Source organism: Chrysochloris asiatica, unplaced genomic scaffold (assembly GCF_000296735.1).
Source record: "Chrysochloris asiatica unplaced genomic scaffold, ChrAsi1.0 scaffold00159, whole genome shotgun sequence".
Lineage (NCBI taxonomy): Eukaryota > Metazoa > Chordata > Mammalia > Afrosoricida > Chrysochloridae > Chrysochloris > Chrysochloris asiatica.
In genome coordinates, this window is record NW_006408677.1 from 6,653,817 (window position 1) to 6,672,006 (window position 18,190).

Consider the following 18,190-nt stretch of genomic DNA (forward strand, 5'->3'; position numbering starts at 1 on the left):
AAGAACACAAGTGTAATTTGCTACAATTTGATGAACTTGACCTATACTTATCAATATAGTAGCTAGCTTAAACTACCAACCAAGGGAAAGAATCTTTACAGCATGGATCATTCTCATCCCCTCTGTACACAGTATTGATAGGGATCCAGGGCAACTTAGACATTGGCTACCTAAAATTGGGAGGGGGGTGGCTATAAAGGCACGAGGTGACTGGCTTATAAGGTTTCAAGAGGGAGTTTAGTTTCAGAGGGTGTGGGGGAAGGTAGATTCTCCACTGAGTGGTTTTTAACATGTCTAGACGGGGTTGGTGACAGGAGATGGGGATAAGACTCTTATAGTTCAATAGTGAATGTTATCACGACTGCTTGCAATTGTTGCAACTGTAAAGGTAGACTTTTGTAGAAAAGAGAGGAGTGCTTGAGCTTGCAGTCCAGGAGCAGAGGTCCCTGGGACCATAAAGTGAGAAGAGCACTTTATGTGTGTAACCCTATTCAGAGAAGCAGCTACGCCAGAGATGGAGGCAGAGATGATGACGTGAAGAGATGGAGTGCCTGGGGACTTTAGACTCATGGAGGTAGTCTATGTGCTCAGCTATGTGCTGGTGGCTGGGGGACAGGCTTACAGGGTGCTTGAATAATTGTATATTTCTGAGTGTTATGGTGTATGCCCCTACCCCCACCCCCCCAAAATAAATAAATAAAAGAGGGAATAGAAGCAAATAGGGTTGAATGATGATGTGTGGAAGGGATTGTAATCATTGCAATGAAATGAAATAGGATAGGATGAGTGTAAAGCTGATGTTCTCCCATGTAAACTATCATTCAATTCACAGTAAAGACTTGAAAACACACACACACAAAAAAAAAAGATTGTTGTTAAGTGCTGTTGAGTCAGTTCCAAGTCAATGATACCCTGTTTCTGAGCTGGTAAGTTTGAATGACCGACCTTGTGGTTCAAACCAGCATTGCGATCAAGTGCTTATCCTATAGCAGCAGTCTAGGACACCAAAATGAGATTAGGAAGATGTTAAGAATTATGAAATTAAAGACAGGGTGATTATTTTGGAAAGACATGGGCATTCCCTAAATGGGAATGGACGTCAGAGAAGTTTTATTAAATAGTTTCAACAAAACTTGATGACAGATTCAATGTAAGTTAAGGTGATGGTAGAGGTTGATGATGATTTCCAGATTTCTATAGTAAGCAATATTGGTGTGGAGCTGTAGGGTAAGAACCTGACAATATGGTCTATTTGAAACACAAGGTCTGCAGTTCAAATCACCATTTGCTCCTCAGAAACCCTATACAGAGTTGCTATGACTTGGGACAGACTTTATGACACTTAACAACAATATATTGAGCAATTAGATAAATTGTTTACAAGCATAAGATGTAAGAGGCGGCAAATTCCAAGACAAATCCTCGGAAACCCTGTACAGGGTCGCTATGGGTCGGAACCGACTCGAAGGCACTTAACAACAACAACAACAACCTATTTTTTAAATAAAGTTTTATTGGAGCACAGCCATACTTATTCTTTCAGATATTTTCTATGACTTCTTTTGTGCAGAGAGTAGTTAAGGCAGTGATTGGAAAACCGAGAAGGACTTAAATATTTATTATTAACCCTGTACAGGAAGTTTGTGGGCCTCTGTATTAGAATTCAGAAGCTTCTGGAACAGGAGCAACCGCTATAGAACCTTCCTCCACTAGGCGGCGCCAGAGGTTACTAACAGTATGGGGCTGTTTCCTGTTCTGAAACATTCTCTGGCCAGAAGGCGGGTCCTCCTAGGCACGGCGTGAGACAAACCATTATGACAAGGGTATCATTTTTACTTGATTCCAAGAGCTTTATTTTCTTGATTCTAAGTCTTTTCCTGATCACTTGTTTCTTCCTGACTTCTATTGCTTCCCCACCAGCAGCTGCTTTCCTTATATCCTAGGTAGGGTAAAGTGTCTTCCTCATGTACATTCCCCATCCACCCCTGCAGTCTCTAGAAGTTGGAACAGTCCTCCGGTGGGCGTACTTACGGAGGACTGGCCCAAGTCTTCGTTTCAGTAGAAGCGCCTGGAAGGAGAGAAGTGGTGTCGTCTCTGTGGGTGTGGTAGGCGGGCGTGGTTGGCGTGTCCCTACTCTGTCAGATAGAGAGGCGAGGCCTGAGGAAGGTGCCCTAGGGCTAGATAAGTGGGTCAGGGGGACATTTAGAAGGTCGGAGGGGGAGGGAGAGAAAAAAAAAGACAGAAAAAACACAACTCCTTGATCCCTCTTTGTAGGACCAACGATTCCAAACCGCTAAGGCCTTTCACTCTCATGGCCTTGAATCCAGAAGACCGCTATGGTGGGTTCCATCATGCTGAGGTGGTGGCCTTCATTAACAAGAAGATACGTGGGCACGTGAAAGGCCCCGAATTCTACCTCGAGAATATGTCTCTGCCCTGGGAGGAAGTGGAGGATAAGCTCAGGGCCACTCTAGAAGACAGCGAGGTGCCTAGTGATGCCAAGGAGGCGTGCGCCTGGGGCAGCCTGGCCCTGGGTGTGCGCTCTGCTTGTAAGCAGAGTCAGTTACAGAGGCGCAAAATACAGTGGTTGCACGACCTCTCCAAGCTGCATAAGTCGGCATCCCAGACGCTGGCTACAAACCTGAAGGAACTCACTGCGCAACAGGAACTGGAACGTAAGGAGGCAGCCTTGCAGCAACAGATGCTCCAGACTTCGCTGGCAGAGGTGCAGAAGGAGCGGGACCAGCTGAAGCGGAAGCTTCTCATGACTGTAAGAGCTGTTTCTAGTCCTTCCACAACCTCTACTCAACAGGCCTCTCCACAAACCCTTCCCTCCCCTAACCTACAAGGCCCTCCCCATAGCCCAAAAGCCCATCCCTTTCTGCTCCCTAACTCCACACCTTAGCAGTGTTCCTTGGCTCCTCCTCTACCCCAAGAACTTGTCTTGACTCTTTACCCTTCTCTTTAGGAGCTGTGGCAACCTCTGGAGTCAACCACACTGTGGCCAAGCCTGGATACTGTCCGTGACCCTGGGAAGGAAGAAGTAGAAGAGGAACAGGAGGAAGTTGAAAGAATGTGGCCATGCATAGCCACAGTCAGTGGGGATGGGACCAAAGGAGTAGGCAAGGAGGAAGAGAAGTTGGTGGACTGGGTGTTGTCATGTGTAGGTGGGGCTGGAACAGAAGGTGAAGGTGAGGAGGAAGTAGAAGTGGTGGACAGAGTGTGGCCATGCATGACCAGTGCCAGTGGGGTTGGGACAGAAGGAGAAGGCAAGGAGGAAGCAGTGGACAGGTTGTGGACACGGGTGGCCAGTGCCAGTGGGGTTGGGACAGAAGGAAAAGGAAAGGAGCAAGAGGAGGTAGCAGATACAATGTGGCCAGGCTTGACTAGTACCAGTGGGGCTGTGATAGGAGAAGCCAAGGAGGAAAAGGAGGTGGTGATCACAATGTGGTTAAGTTTAAGCACTGCCAATGGAGCTGGGATAGAAGGAGAAAGCAAGGAGGAAGAGAAGTTGGTGGACACAGTATGGCCATGCCTGGCTATTTCTGGTGGGGCTTGGATAGGAGGAAAAGGTGAGCAGAAAGAGGAGCTGGCAGACTCACTGTGGCCTTGCGTTACAACTGCCAGTGGAGGTGAGACAGAAGAAGGCAAAGGAGTAGAGGTGGTGGACACAGTATGGTCAAGCTTGACCACTTTTAGTGGGGCTGGGGCAGAAGGAAATGGTGAGGGGAAAGAGGAGGTTGTGGGCACAGTGTGGTCAAGTTTAACCACTGTTGGTGGGGCTGGGATAGAAGGTGAAGGCAAGGAAGAAGAGGAGGTGGTGGCTCCTGCTGCTACCATTGCTGCTGCTAATGACACAGGAGGAGAAGAGGAGATGGGTGCAGCAAGTGCTGTCACCTCCCTTGTTACCAAGGTATCACAAGAGGCAGGAGGAACATTCTTACAGCTTTCTGGAGCTATGGAGCAGAAAAAAATCACCTCTGGAAGGCAAAGGGAGGAGCTCGGGTCATTGGAAACAGCCAGGTTTTATTTCCCTGGAGCAGTGAAGTCAGAGCCCACAATTCCGCAGGTATCCCTTCCTGTCCAAGTCCCTGACTCATATTCATACTCTTGCCCTTTCTCTCCATTCCCAGACCCACCCACATGGACACTATCCACACCAGCAATAGCTCTACCTCAGATGCCTCCCCACTGGGAGGTCTCTGATAGCCTTTGGTCTGATGTAAAGAACCAGGGAGTAGAACCGCAGCAACCCCCAAAAGACAGGCAAGACTCCAGACCTCATTTTCGGAGAAGGCCTCCAGTAGTGCGCAGGCCAGGCGATTGGCAATGCCTCTGGTGTAAAACTTTGAATTTTGCATGGCGGGAAATTTGCTTCCACTGTGGGAGGAGAATCTGGCTACAAAAGTTTTAGTGAATGCAGAAATGTGAACTAGAAGTGAAACAGATCTTAATGGGGAGCCAGTTTTCAGAGGGAAAGGGGAATGGGAGTGAAGGTGATGGAAGGGAAATGAAGAAGTGGGGAGTAGGGGTGGGGGCAATGGGGCCAGGGAGGATTTAGATACAGAGATTGGGTGGAGATAGAGAAACAGAGTTGTGTTTTGATGACCCCTTTTATGTTCCATAACATTAGCATTCAGCACTCCAGAACTAGTACAGCTTCGATTTGTGTATGTTTTTTCCCCAACATCCTAATGTCTGGTGGACCAAGGCAACCAGGTTTATAACCTGCCTCCACATATAGACCTTAGATGATTGTACCAGCAGTGGACATTTGACCCATCCTGAGCCAGATTTCTCTCGGTAGTAAAAACAGAATGACAGTACTGTTGAGAAAGGGTTTTTAGCAATATAGGAGAGAGAGATGTGAGCCATAGAGTAACAGATAGCTGAAGAAACTTAAAATGCAAGAACTATATAAAACAATGATGTGCATCCTTTTTACTGTATTGGTAACATATCCACTATGTTGTACAATGAAAAAAAAAACAAAAAAAGACAGAATCTTTCTTGTTTTGCAAAACACATTTCCAGACTTTCTGTAAGTGTGTACGTGTATGTTGTTGATGTTATGTGCCGTGGAGTTGGTTCCAACTCATAGAGATCCTGTTCAGGGTTTCCGAAGCTATAAATGCTTACAGGAGCAGAAAGCCTCATCTTTTTCCCACAGAACATCTGTGTACATGTATATTATGCATAAATATTGATTATGTTTGCCTTATAGGGTTTTGTTTGAGTAACTGTAGAAAAGTGTCTGGGAAAACTTGTTCCAAAAAAGATACTACTAAGGGGGGGCGGTGGGGGGATCAGGGTCAGGGATGGGAGGTAGTGGAATACAGGGTAATAGTGGGTAAAGGGGCTCATAGGGGGCTTTTATGTTTATATATCATTCTGTGTTATGCAACATGAAACAATTAAATGTTTACAAAAAAAATTTTACTTAAATGAAAATGATTTTGTTTGTTTGGATGAGTTTGGAAGGCTGAGTTTTTCTTTGAGACAGGAAGGGAGAAGGGGAGGAGACACTGATCTGTGGCAGGGGTGGAAAACCAAAAGGGACTCTTGCCTGTGTCTGTATAATGTACACAGATAAGGCACCTGAGAGAATGAGAACTAAGAAAAGGAGGTTGGGATAGGGACTGTTGTTCAATGGAACATTTAGGAAGAACTGTGGTGTTGGGGTTGGGAGAAAAAGACAATCATGCTGCAGGGAGGACCCGTGTTGATAGGAACACTTGCTAAGTGTCATCAAATTGGTTCCAACTCATAGCAACCCTGTATAGGGTTTCCAAGGAGCAGCTAGTAGGTTTGAATCACTGACCTTGTAGTTCAAACCAACCTTGTAGTCCAGTGCTTTATCCTACATACAGTGCCGTGATAGAAAGGAATAGGAGAGACACCAAGTACAAATCTCTTCAGATCAGAACTTGTTTTCATGGCTTCATTTTTTTCTCATAAAAAGATTCAGTTTGTTTAGATTTGGGTTTATGTTTGGTTGTGCTTGCTAGTTGCTGTCAAATAGATTCCAACTCATTGCAGATCCATATTTGATAGTATTAAAGAGAGATTAACAATCTCATGGTTTCATGTGTCATGACCATTTTTAAAATTCACTCCTGTGTAAGGACAGAAGAAAGGATTGAATAAGCTAAAATTAATTCCCCTTCTAAATATCAATGAATATTCTCAGCAAATCTAAGTGATCTGAATTGGTCTTTCAGTCCTTGAGCTTCGTGAGATGAGCAGCAAAGGAGGAAGACAGCTTTAAAAACTGTCACTGGAAGAAGATACAACTCAATGGGTGTGAAGGAAAGGGGATGGAAATTCCATGAGGGCCTTGGTCAAAATCAGTTCTTGTTACCTCTAGAAAAGATGAAGTGGTCTCTTTTGGTTTGCCATTTGGGATAACAAGAAGCAAAGTGGTGAGGGAATGAACAGGAAAGCTTCCTCTGTTGACCTCCCTCTTTCTGGTAACCCATCCACATGCTAAAGAGTCAAACTTGGCTACACGTTTCTCAAATAATGGGAAGTAAAAATAAACGATGATTTGTTTAGAAACACCAATACTTTCTCATGTTTGTGCCATGTCATATGGGATCAAATTTAAAAATTTGCTAGGGTGTTTGTGCACAGCCATTACCTGATAGAAAGCTTTCTGAGATATTTTAAAAATCAGAATTTTCTGTGACTTTGCACTCTCCTGTAAAATACTATCACCTCCAGCATCATTTTTTATACTGTCACCTCATACTAGCTGCCTTTATGCCACCTGTTTCTGTTTCTATTTGATGTTGTTGGTAAGTGCCATCAAATATGACTTAGCATATTAGAAAAGACAAGGGCTCATTTGACCAAATGAAAGACTTGTAAACCGTAGTGACTTAAAGGTTTCAGCCAATAAGTCAACACCAACATGTATGACAAGTCTGGTGTTTGTTATGTGTGGGAGGGGTGGTTCAATTTACGCCTTAACTGTACCACCTTACCTGTTCTATGTGTTGTATTAAGTGTGTGAAGGACTTACACTTGTGTGGAACTAACCCCTCACACATTTATGTTGTTAAGTTAAGTGCCATCGAGTCAGTTCTGACCCATACATAGGGTTTTCAAGAGTGACTGGTGAGCTCGAACCATTGACCTTGAGGTTCAAACCGATCTTGCATCCCAATGCATTCACCCACAGCACCACATCAGGACTCCAAGTGTCATCGAGTCATTCCTACTCAGAGCAACCCTGTATAGGGTTTGCGGGGAGCAGCTGGTGAGCTTGAACCAAGGATATTTAAATGAATTTGTAGTCTAGCTCATTAACTTATAGCACCACACCAGGACTCCACATGTGTACATATACAATTTTAAAAGGAGAGAGAGATTGCTTGTCTAAGAGTAAAAGAGAAGAATGCAAATGTGAAACTCTGCCAAAATACCTTTCAACAGTACCTTTTATGGTGTGTGGATGGAAAGTGTTACAAAATGATTAGGATACCAGGGCTGGAAAATAAAAATACACATATTATCTGAGTACTAAGATTGCCTTAATGTTGAAAGCCCTAAATGGTCTGGAAGTGAGACTGTATATATAGATTGCTGTTACCCTGATTCTTGTTTAAATGAGATCAAGACTCGGGTGGAACTACACATCACCATCCTCCTTAGCTTTTCTCTATTTCACAGCTATGGATTCAGACTACATAACAAATATTAAGCTACTATATTGCTAAGGTGGGTGACTCTTGACAGCAGTGAAGAGTGGGGATGACTCCATATGGATTCATCTCTGTCCCTGAAAAAAGAATTTGGAATACATCCTCTGATTGACGATGCTGCAATCAGCAACATCTCCTTTCTTTAATAAAAGGAGGTCATAAAAAATACTTTACACCCTTTAAACATACATTTTCTCCATGGAAACATCTGCTAAAACGGTAATGGTTACCTGACTGCAAGTGAAGGTATACATTAGCAGTGTTTTTTAGCTTCTTTTCTAAGAATTGATCAATGTCTTAAAAGTCTCATGCTCCAAATTTTTATCTGAAACCTCCACTTAAAAGGGTTAGTTTTTAAAGCTTTATATTCAGAAAAAAAAAAAAAAAAGTCTTGGTAAACGCAATCTCCAGCTAAATAGACATCCCCCTTTCCTCACCTCAACCCTCATACCTTTTACTGTTGCCTTGCCCTTGAACATTGCTTCATCTGTCTCTAGATGATGCTAGAGATAGCTTTTAAATTCTTAAGAGCTATCTCAAACACTTCCTCAAGGAAGTCTTTTCTGATCTGTAAGCCAAAAATGGTTTCACCCTACTCTCAAGTCTACAACTGCTCTATCTCTTTCTTATAACACACTTAACTTTCTCTCATGTGTGATGGATTAAAAGATATTAAGGTAGTGTTTTTAAAATTTTGTTGTTGTACTTACACCAGCAACTGGAACTCACCACCTTAGATTCCTACAACTGCATGAAATATAAGTTTCAGCTTCTGCAGGCCTGGTACCACAGCCTGAAGCTTGAATATAACAAGCTGGCTAGGGAGAAGTTGGAGATGCAACATTACTATGTGATGTCTTACAACATGAACATTAAGATGCACAAGAAGGCTGAAATCAGGAAGAGGTTGAATGGTCAATGCCCAAGTCCTACCCTACCTGTTAACAAGAGTACCAACAATAAGTCTTGGGAGCCATCGAGAGAGTTAATCAGGTCTACACTCCTGAGCTAACAAATTCATCTGATAGCAGCTACAAGCCCCACTATAGTGGGGCTACAGTTGCCTTCACTGTTGGAAGTCAGCATGGGCACTGACCTCTCAATGTCAAAGCTAGGCTTCCAGGCCCACCTCTCCAAGGAAGACAAGAACAGTCAAGACAGTAACACCCACCCAGTGGGTAGATGGAGTGGAGAGGGTGAAAGTAGGGATCAAAGAGGCAATAGAGACAGGGAGAGAAAGGAAAGTTCAGATCAATCCACAGCAGAGGTCATAATTGTCTCAACTCTGGCAGTATTTATGGCAGCTGCCTACCAGGGCCTTAGCTCTGCTCACATGCTGCTGCCTAGCTTTGCAACTATTCCCAACTCATGGTCCCCCTTCTCCTATCTTGCAGTCCCTTCACCTCCTCATACTACAGATGGTGTTAGAGTTGTCAAAGATTCCATTTTACTTGTATCCACAACCAATGCTCATGGAAGCAGCAACAGGAAATCAAAGGATGCACCCATTGCATTAAGCAAATATGCTTCAAAAGACCACTTTAAAGTGTTAAAAGTTACCCCTTGGCCACGCCATATTTTAAATCTCATATGCATGCAAAAACTAAATAAAGATCAAAGAAAAATTGATGCAAGAGCTGACAGATTGCAAGGAACAATGGTAGGTTCATTAAATTGCATTTGAAAGTGGACTAGCGTTTCCCAGAATGAAAAATTGAAAAAAAAAAAAAAAAGAAAGAAAGAAAGAAAAGAGAGAAGATAGAGGATAAGAAGGGGCAAACAGAAAAAAACTTGCAGAGGCTGCATTCCAGGGAGAGGATTTTATTTCTTTATTTTAAGTTGGAGATGAGAGTGAGGAGTGATGAGAGTGAGGAGTGATGAGAGTGAGGAGTGATGAGAGAAGCTTCTGGTCAACTGTATCATGTAAGAGATTGATAGTGAAAGTAATGTGAAAAGTCAATTTTAAGAAGTCTTGCAGAGAAGGGTTACAAATTGGCTTCACGTTGAAGTTATTCAAGGGACTACAATAAATTCTTAAATATTTAAACTTTAAAAATTATTTTTGTTTGCTGGACTACATTTCCAAACATGCAATTCTACACTGGACCACATGGGGGGCTGCTTTTTATTTGAGTTACTCTTGCTCAATTGTAATTTGCATACATGTCTTAATTCCCCCTTTTAATCTGATGTAGAAGACAGTAGCCCTGCCATTCATTTTTGTCATTTTTAGTATTTTTTACACAGTTGCTAGGTGCTGTCAAGTCAGTTCTGACTCGTAGTGACCCTGTATAGGGTATCTGAGGAGTGACTGGTGGGTTTGAACCACTGACTTGGTGGTTTGCAATCCAGTTCTTATCCTACAGTGTCACACCAGGATTACTGAATAATGGATGCCTGCGAGTGCAAATGGTATTGGCTAAAGGACATCCATTTTATTTTAAAAACAAAATAAAACTGTAGTTTAGGAATGACCTCTCATTTCTGTGACATTACGACATGTTTCCACTTTAGTGTAAAGGAAAGGAACTGGTTTCCTGCCATTAGTACTTGAAAAATATAACCATATATTTATGACATGTGATTTTATTCATTCTAATATTTTGTCATATACCAATGCATGCTGTTGTTAGGTGCCATGGAGTTGGTTCTGACTCATAACAAACCTATGTAGAATAGAATGAAATACTGCTCAGTGCTGCAGTATCCACAGAATTGTTGTTATGTTTAAGACCATTATTTCTGTACTGCGTCAATTCATTTCATTGAGGGTCTTCCTCTATTTTGCTGATACACCACTTTACCAAACATGATGTCCTTCTGCAGGGACTGACCCATCCTAATAGCATGTCCAAAGTGTGAGAGACAAAGTCTCACCATTTTCACTTCCTGAGCACCTACTATGTGTTATATGCCAGTCTAGGTCTTGTAGATATATCAGTGAGCAAAACAGACAAATGTCCCTGCCCTTTATGAGCTTATATTCTAGTATTGTTGCTGTTAAGTGCCATCAAATCAGTTCTGACTCATAATAACCCTGCATAGGGTTTCTGAGGAGCAGTGGTGAGTTTGAACTGCCGACCTTGTGGTTTAAAGTCCGGTGCTTATCCTACAGCGCTCCACCATGACTCCTAGTATGGGCAGACAGAAAATAAATAAACTATGAGGGGAGCTTTAAAAAGTTTCTGGTAAAATTCCATTAACTTTCTATTTTTCCGTGAACTTTTTGAAGCCTCTCTCACATAACTAAATAAATTGTGTATTATTGAGAGACAGGTCGGAGAGGATCCTCGGCGGAGGCGTGGAAAAACCAGAAAAAGCGTTTTTCCGAAACAGTTCAAGAGTTTTATCTAGTATATCTATATCTAGTTTTTTCTAGTATAAGGTGCAGGGCATCAGTTTCCTGGGCCCACCAGTGGAGAAATCTGACTGTAGAAGGAAAATATGGTGATTTCTGAATAGATTAGGAAGGCCTGCAGGCCCCTAGGACTGGGCCGAGATCAGAGGTCGGGGCCACAGCCAGGCTGATACAGTGATACAGAGCAGCATCTAGAAAAAGATGAGACAGATTTTACACTTTTTTTCCTCTTCTCCCCTGTTGCACCCTCACTGCCCAGCAGGAACACGTTCAGGTGGGTGGGAGCATACCCCCAAAAGCGTCCAGCATTGCTGTCACAGTTTTCCCATGGCACAGGGAAGGAGGTCCCTGGGAGCTCCAATGTTCCCACAGTATGATCCTTTGGCTGCTTATGACGTCTGGCTCTGGGACCCAGTGCTAAAGTTGACCTGGGTGGGACCCTTTATTCCTGCCTTACCAAGCAAGATAAAGAAGGTTTGGTCATACAACCAAACCATATGTGCACTTTGTAAAACCCTAACATAAAAGGTAAGAGCTAACACCAACTACAACATACAAGAATGCAGCTATTTTGAGAATTACAATGTTAATACGCAGATATCGTACTGACCTTCAGAGATAAAAATAGTGGACAATATTTCTTTCACTCATTTCAAAATATCTATTTGCACATCTCTACGGTGATGACTAGAGGAAAGACCTGTGCAAATGGATACCCCCACCCACAGCTGGCGGTTTCTCTTTGGCCTGTGCAGCAAAGGTCAGTTGGCTACATTTTTACTTTTGTTGTTTTGTTTTGTTTTTTATTTTAACAGTTTACTTCATTTATAACTTTTAAATTCTAGAAATTGTGTGTATTGGTTTCCAATTGTACTCTTGCCACTTGCTGTTATTGTTAAATACCATCAAATCAGTTCTGACCCATATCAACCCTGTATAGGCTTTCCAAGGAGCGGTTAGTGGGTTTGAATGGCCAACCTTGTGGTTCAAACTAATCTTGCAATCTAGTGCTTATCCTACAGTGCCACACCCTACAAATGTTAGATATAGGCCTGCTTACAGGGAATGGTGAGTGGGTAGACAAACTTTATCAGGATGGAGCAGACCCACCATTGAATTCCCACCTGTATACCTTTGCTTCTGCTCTTCTCACTATTACTAACTCCTATGCATCATTTTCAAGATAGTGGATTGGGTAGACATGCAGTAAGGAGCTCTGTCCGCAACAACACAGAATACTGGACCAAGCAGGCACAGGGGATGACGGTAGAACTCTGAACCACATATAAAGGAATATTTAGAAGTATGGAAGGCTTATAGCTAGGGGAATTTGTGGCAGAGTCAAGAAATCCATTGCTTTCTAATTCAAGATGCTCAGCTGCTCCTGGAGCCACCATCTTGGGAGAGACCAAGTGAGAGAAGGATCAGAACAGCCACGAACACCTGACAGAGCCACAGAGATACACATGTGGACATTCTTTTGTTTTGTTTTGTTTAGGTATCTGTTCATTGGTCTCTTACTCTCTGCGCACCTCCATTCTGGTAACTAGGTTTACTTTTGTTTTTGAGTGGTGGTTTTTGTCTCTGCTTTTATATTGTTTCTGGTTTTGGTCCTTTTGGTCTCACTTTTTCCTGGGGCTGGGAGCTTTCTATCCCTATGTTCACCAAGAAGAGATATCAATCATGGCCTTATAGCCAAGTTACAAGCATACCCCATAATATCCCACCATCTGGACAGGAGCCAATACCAGCTTCTAGGTATTACACATGAAAAGGGAAGTCTATCTCCAGATCACATCTACTAGGAGACACTCAGTAAGCTTAACAACACAACAACATACATTCATTTAATCATTGAAAAAAATGCATCTAACTATTGAAAATGTGCAAGAAAAAAACAAAGATCTCAGCATATGTCCCAAAACAGAAAAGATTAACTAAGACAAATGAGCTGGAGGCATACATAGACTTTCATTAAAAGAAGAGCAGACTTTGAATCTACCTGAGAAGGAATTCAGAAGAATTATATGGAGACCAATTCAAATACTCCACAGAGGGGTGGAGGAACACAAGGAAGAAGTCAAAAAATTGCAACAGAAGCAATCAAACAAGATAGGTATAGAATTGTAAACAATTCAAAACCTGCCAAAAGAGGTCCCGATGATTAATAATAAAATATCATGAATGGACAATACACTGAAAAGGCAAAGGAGTAGAACTGAAGTGATGAAAGCCAGAACCAGTGAGCTGCAAGACAAATATCTCAATGATACTAAGATAGAAAACAGAAAAAAAAAAAAAAGATAAAAATATCTTAAGAGAGGTTAAGATTAATGATGGATAACAAGAGGATGAATCACTTAATAATTATTGGCATTGCAGAACAAGAAGAATCACAGAAGTCCACAGAGGAAATAGTAGAGAAGATTCTGGAAGAAAATTTCCCTAACATCTTGAAGGATGAGAAGTTAAGCATTCAAGAGTCTGAAAGAACCCCAGGAAGGATAGACCTCTAAAGAAAATCACCAAGACAATTCATAATCAAGCTCTCTAAAATCAAAGACAAACAGATACTCCTAAAATCAGCCAAGGAAAAGAGAAGTGTTACCTACAAAGGCAAGCAAATCAGATTAAGCTCTGACTTCTCAGCAGAAACAAGGCAGGCAACAAGGCAATGGGGAGACATATATAAAACCCTAAAATAATAATAATAATTTTTAAAAACTGTCAACCAAGAATCATCTCTCCAACAAAGCTGTCAATCAAATATGGTGGTGCAATCAAAACATTCCAGGATAAACAGAAGCTAAGAAATTTTGTCAAAGACAATCCAGCACTTCAAAACATCCTAAAGGGAGTTCTTTGGAATGAAAACCAATGAGAACTGACAAAAACCAGAGATTGGCCAACCTGGTAACACCCCTGGAACTCAGTCGACAGATAACAGAGTACAGAACAGAAAAAAATTAGAACAACGAATTCAGAGTACCAGTGAGGCCAATAAAAGATCAAAATAATAACAATGTCAAAGAAGGGAAAAAGATAGAAATAGAGATCCAGGTGTTGGAGAAGTCAGGTAGATTGAAGGATACAATAGACTGTCTTAAATGGAGGGAAATTTAAAGACTACAGGGTAATCCCAAAGAAAGTTAATACTTCACAATTTATCAAGAAAATGAAGATCAAAGTAGAACAAGGAAACATTAAAACTAAGAAGAAATTGACAAGAAACAGCACAAGAAACATGAACTCAGCACAAAAAGGCATGCAGAACAAAGGAATGAACAGCACCACAAAAATTTAACATAATGACAGCAATTAATCCATACCTATCGATAATTACACTGAATGACAGTGGATTAATGACAGTGAAGAGACAGAGAGTAGCAGAATGGATAAGAAACAAAGACCCTTCAATTTGCTGCCTACAAGAGACCTGCCTTATACAAAAAGACAAAAACAGACTAAAAGTTAAAGGCTATAAAAAAATATTCCAAGCCATTTGCAATAAAAAACAAGCATGTGTGGCAATACTAATCTGTCATGAAATAAACTTTAAGGCATCAACCAGCATAAGAGATAAAGAAGGACATTATCTCATGATTAAATGGTCATTTGAGAAAGATGATACAACCACAATACATATCTATGCCCCCAGTGAAAGAGGGTCAACATATATAAAGCAAACCTTATTACAATTGAAGAAAGAAAGAGATAAATCTACAATTTTAGTGGCAGATTTTAATACACCACTTTTGAAAAGCAATAGAACAACCAGAAAGAAACTTGACAACATTACAGAGGAACTAATCACCACAATCAGAAAACTGGACCTCATAGATGTGTACAGAGCATTCAACCCAACAACTGCACAATACACATGCTTTTCCAGTGTACATGGAACATTCTCCAGAATAGACCATGTTTTAGGCCACAAAACACATCTCCATAAATTTATAAATGTCAAAATACTAAAAAGCATCTTCTCAGACCACAATGCTATCAAATTAGAAATCAACAATAGGAAGACCAAGGAAATCAATTCAAATACATGGAAACTGAATAACACCCTGCTGAAAAGCAACTGGGTAGTAGAAGAAATGAAATGTGAACTCACAAAGCTCCTAGAACAAATGAGAACGAAAACACAATATACCAAAATCTTTTGGACACGATGAAAGCAGTGCTGAGAGGACAAATTATTTCAATAAATACACACATCCAAGAAGAAGAAAGAAACAAAACTAAAACATTGACACAGTATCTACAACAACTAGAAACAGACCAACAAAAGGAAACTACAACCACCAAAAGAAAAGAAATAATAAAGATTAGAGCAAAAATAAATGAGATAGAAAACAGAAAAACAATAGAAAGAATCAACAGGACAAGAAGCTGGTTCTTTGAAAGGAGTAACAAAATTTACAGACAATTGGCAAACCTGACAAAAGAAAAGAGGGAGAAGACACAAATAACACGCATTAGAAACCACATGGGCAATGTCACAACAGAACCAAAGGAAATAAAAATGATAACAGAATACTATGAAAAGTTGTACTCCAACATATTTAAAAACTTAGAAGAGATCGATAAAACTTAGAAAAACATGACCTACCTAAACATGCACAGAGTCAAGTAGAAAACCTGAACAGACCAATAACAAAAGAAGAAATTGATCAGGTCATCAAAAAACTCCCAACCAAAAGAAGTCTAGGTCCAGATAGCTTCACAGGTGAGTTCTACCAAATATTCAGGGAAGAGTTGTCACCAATTCTACTCAAATTATTCCATAATATAGAGGATGATGGAAAACTTCCTGATACATTTTATGAAGCAAACATAAACTTCATATAAAAACCAGGGAAGGACATCACTAAGAAAGTAATATAGACCAATATCCCTCATAAACACAGATGCAAAAATTCTCAACAAAATCCTAGGAAACAAAATCCAGCAACACATCAAAAAGAATACATCATGATCAAGTGGGATTCATATCAGGGATGCAAGGAGGGTTCAACACATTAGAACAACAATCAACGTAATCCACCATATAAATAAGAAAAAAGAAAAGAACCACATGATCATATTGATTGATGCAGAAAAGGCATTTGACAATATCCAACACCCATTCCTGATAAAAACACCAAGAGAGTAGGAATTGAAGGGAAAATCCTCAACATAATTAAGAGCATATATACAAAACGAACAGCCTACATTACTCACAATAGAGAGAAACTGAAAGCCTTCCCTTTACAAACAGGAACCAGACGAGGATGCCCTTTGTTACCACTCCTATTCAACATTGTGCTAGAAGTTTTACCAAGAGCTATACAGCAAGACAGGGAAATTAAAGGCATCCAAATGGGAAAAGAGGAAGTAAAACTCTCTCTATTTGCAGATGATATGATCCTATACATAGAAAACCCCAAAGACTCAGTAAAAAAGCTGCTAGACCTCATTGGAACATTCAGCAAAGTGGCAGGGTATAAGATCAATATAAAAAATCAGTTGTATTCCTCTATACCAACAAGGAGAGCATTTAAGAGGGCATTAGGAAAGCAATACCATTTATAGTAGCTGCCCAAAAGATGAAATACATGGGACTAAATATAACCAGAAAGAACAAGGACCTATAAAAAGAAACTACAAAACATTACTATAAGAAACCAAAAGAAACCTAAAAAAATGCTCTTGGATGGGAAGTCTTAACATTGTGAAAATGTCAATACTGCCCAAAGCAACTTACACATATAATGCAATGAGATGGAAAAAAAACAATTACAAACTATATGGAGAGGAAAGAGACCCAGGATAAGCAAAGCACAGTTTTAGAAGAAGAATAAGGTTGGAAACATCTCAGACCCAGATTTTAAAATTTATTACAGGCTACATGGTCAAAACAGCTTGGTAATTAATTGTACAATGAAAGATACATTGATTAATGGAACATATTGAGATTCCAGAAATTAACCCATCCACATACAGATAACTGATTTTCAACAAAATGCCTAAATATATGGAATGGGAAGGAGATAGCCTCTTCTACAGATGGTGCTGGTGTAACAGGAAAGCGATATGAAAAAGATTGAAACAAGACCTTTACCTCACACCTTATACAAAAACCAACTCAGCATAGATTAAAGACATAAATGTGAATCCCAGAATTATAAAGGCCATCAATGAATAAATAGGGACAAATATGAGGGCTCTAACTGAGGAAATTAATTACACATGTGCACAGACCTCTTCAAAATTTAAAGTGACAGTTTCCACTTAAAACCAAACAGCCACCATTCATTGGTCAGTTTGTCATACTGTGGTGGCTTGTAAGTTGCTATGATTCTGAGGGCTATGCCACCAGTATTTTAAATAACCAGCAGGGTCATCCATGGTGGACAGGTTTCAGATGAGCTTTCAGACAAAGACAGACTAGGAAGAAAGAGTGAATAACTACTTCCGAATCTTTAGCCACTGAAAACTTTATGAATACCAGAGAAACACTGTCAGATACAGTGCCGGAAAAAGGGACCCCTTGGGTTGGAAGGCACTCACAATGCGACTGGAGAAGAGCTGCCTCCTCAAAGTGGAGTTGACCATGATAACGTGAATGGAGTAAAGCTTGTGGGAGAAAAGCCCGCAGGATCTTCATCTGCCGATGGGCACAACTCAAAATGAAGAGAAAAAGCTGTAAATATCCATTGAAAATTGGAACATGGAATGTACGAAGTATGAATCTGGGAAAATTTGAAGTTATCAGTCATGAAATGGAATGCATAAACATCGATATCGTAGGCACTAGTGAGCTGAAATGGACTGCTATTGGCCATTTTGAATCTGACAACCACATAGTTTACCATGCCAGATCAGTCATGAGGTACAACACTGTCAGTGATAGGATAATATCCATGCGCCTACAGGGAAGATGAGTTAATACCACTATTATTCAAATTTACGAACCAAACACTAAAGCCAGTGAGGATGAAATAGAAGAATTCTACCAACTTCTTCAATCTGAAATTGATCAAACATGCAATCAAGATGTATTGATCATGACTGATGATTGAAATGCAAAGCTTGGGAGCAAAGAGGAAGGATCAGTAGTTGGAAAATATGGCCTTGGTGA

At 40.7% G+C, this 18,190-nt stretch overlaps 2 protein-coding genes across 2 annotated transcripts in view; one reads left to right on the forward strand and one right to left on the reverse strand.

Annotated features, from left to right (window-relative positions):
* IL1RAPL2 (interleukin 1 receptor accessory protein-like 2) overlaps nt 1–18,190 on the reverse strand; it is a 2,128,207-nt gene that overhangs the window by 1,085,133 nt on the left and 1,024,884 nt on the right. The window lies entirely within an intron of this gene.
* On the forward strand, nt 2,312–8,718 carry LOC102835003. Its single transcript, XM_006871059.1, has 3 exons — nt 2,312–2,770; nt 2,969–4,069; nt 8,422–8,718. The coding sequence occupies exons 1-3, from the start codon at nt 2,312–2,314 to the stop codon at nt 8,716–8,718; spliced, it is 1,857 nt and encodes a 618-aa protein (XP_006871121.1).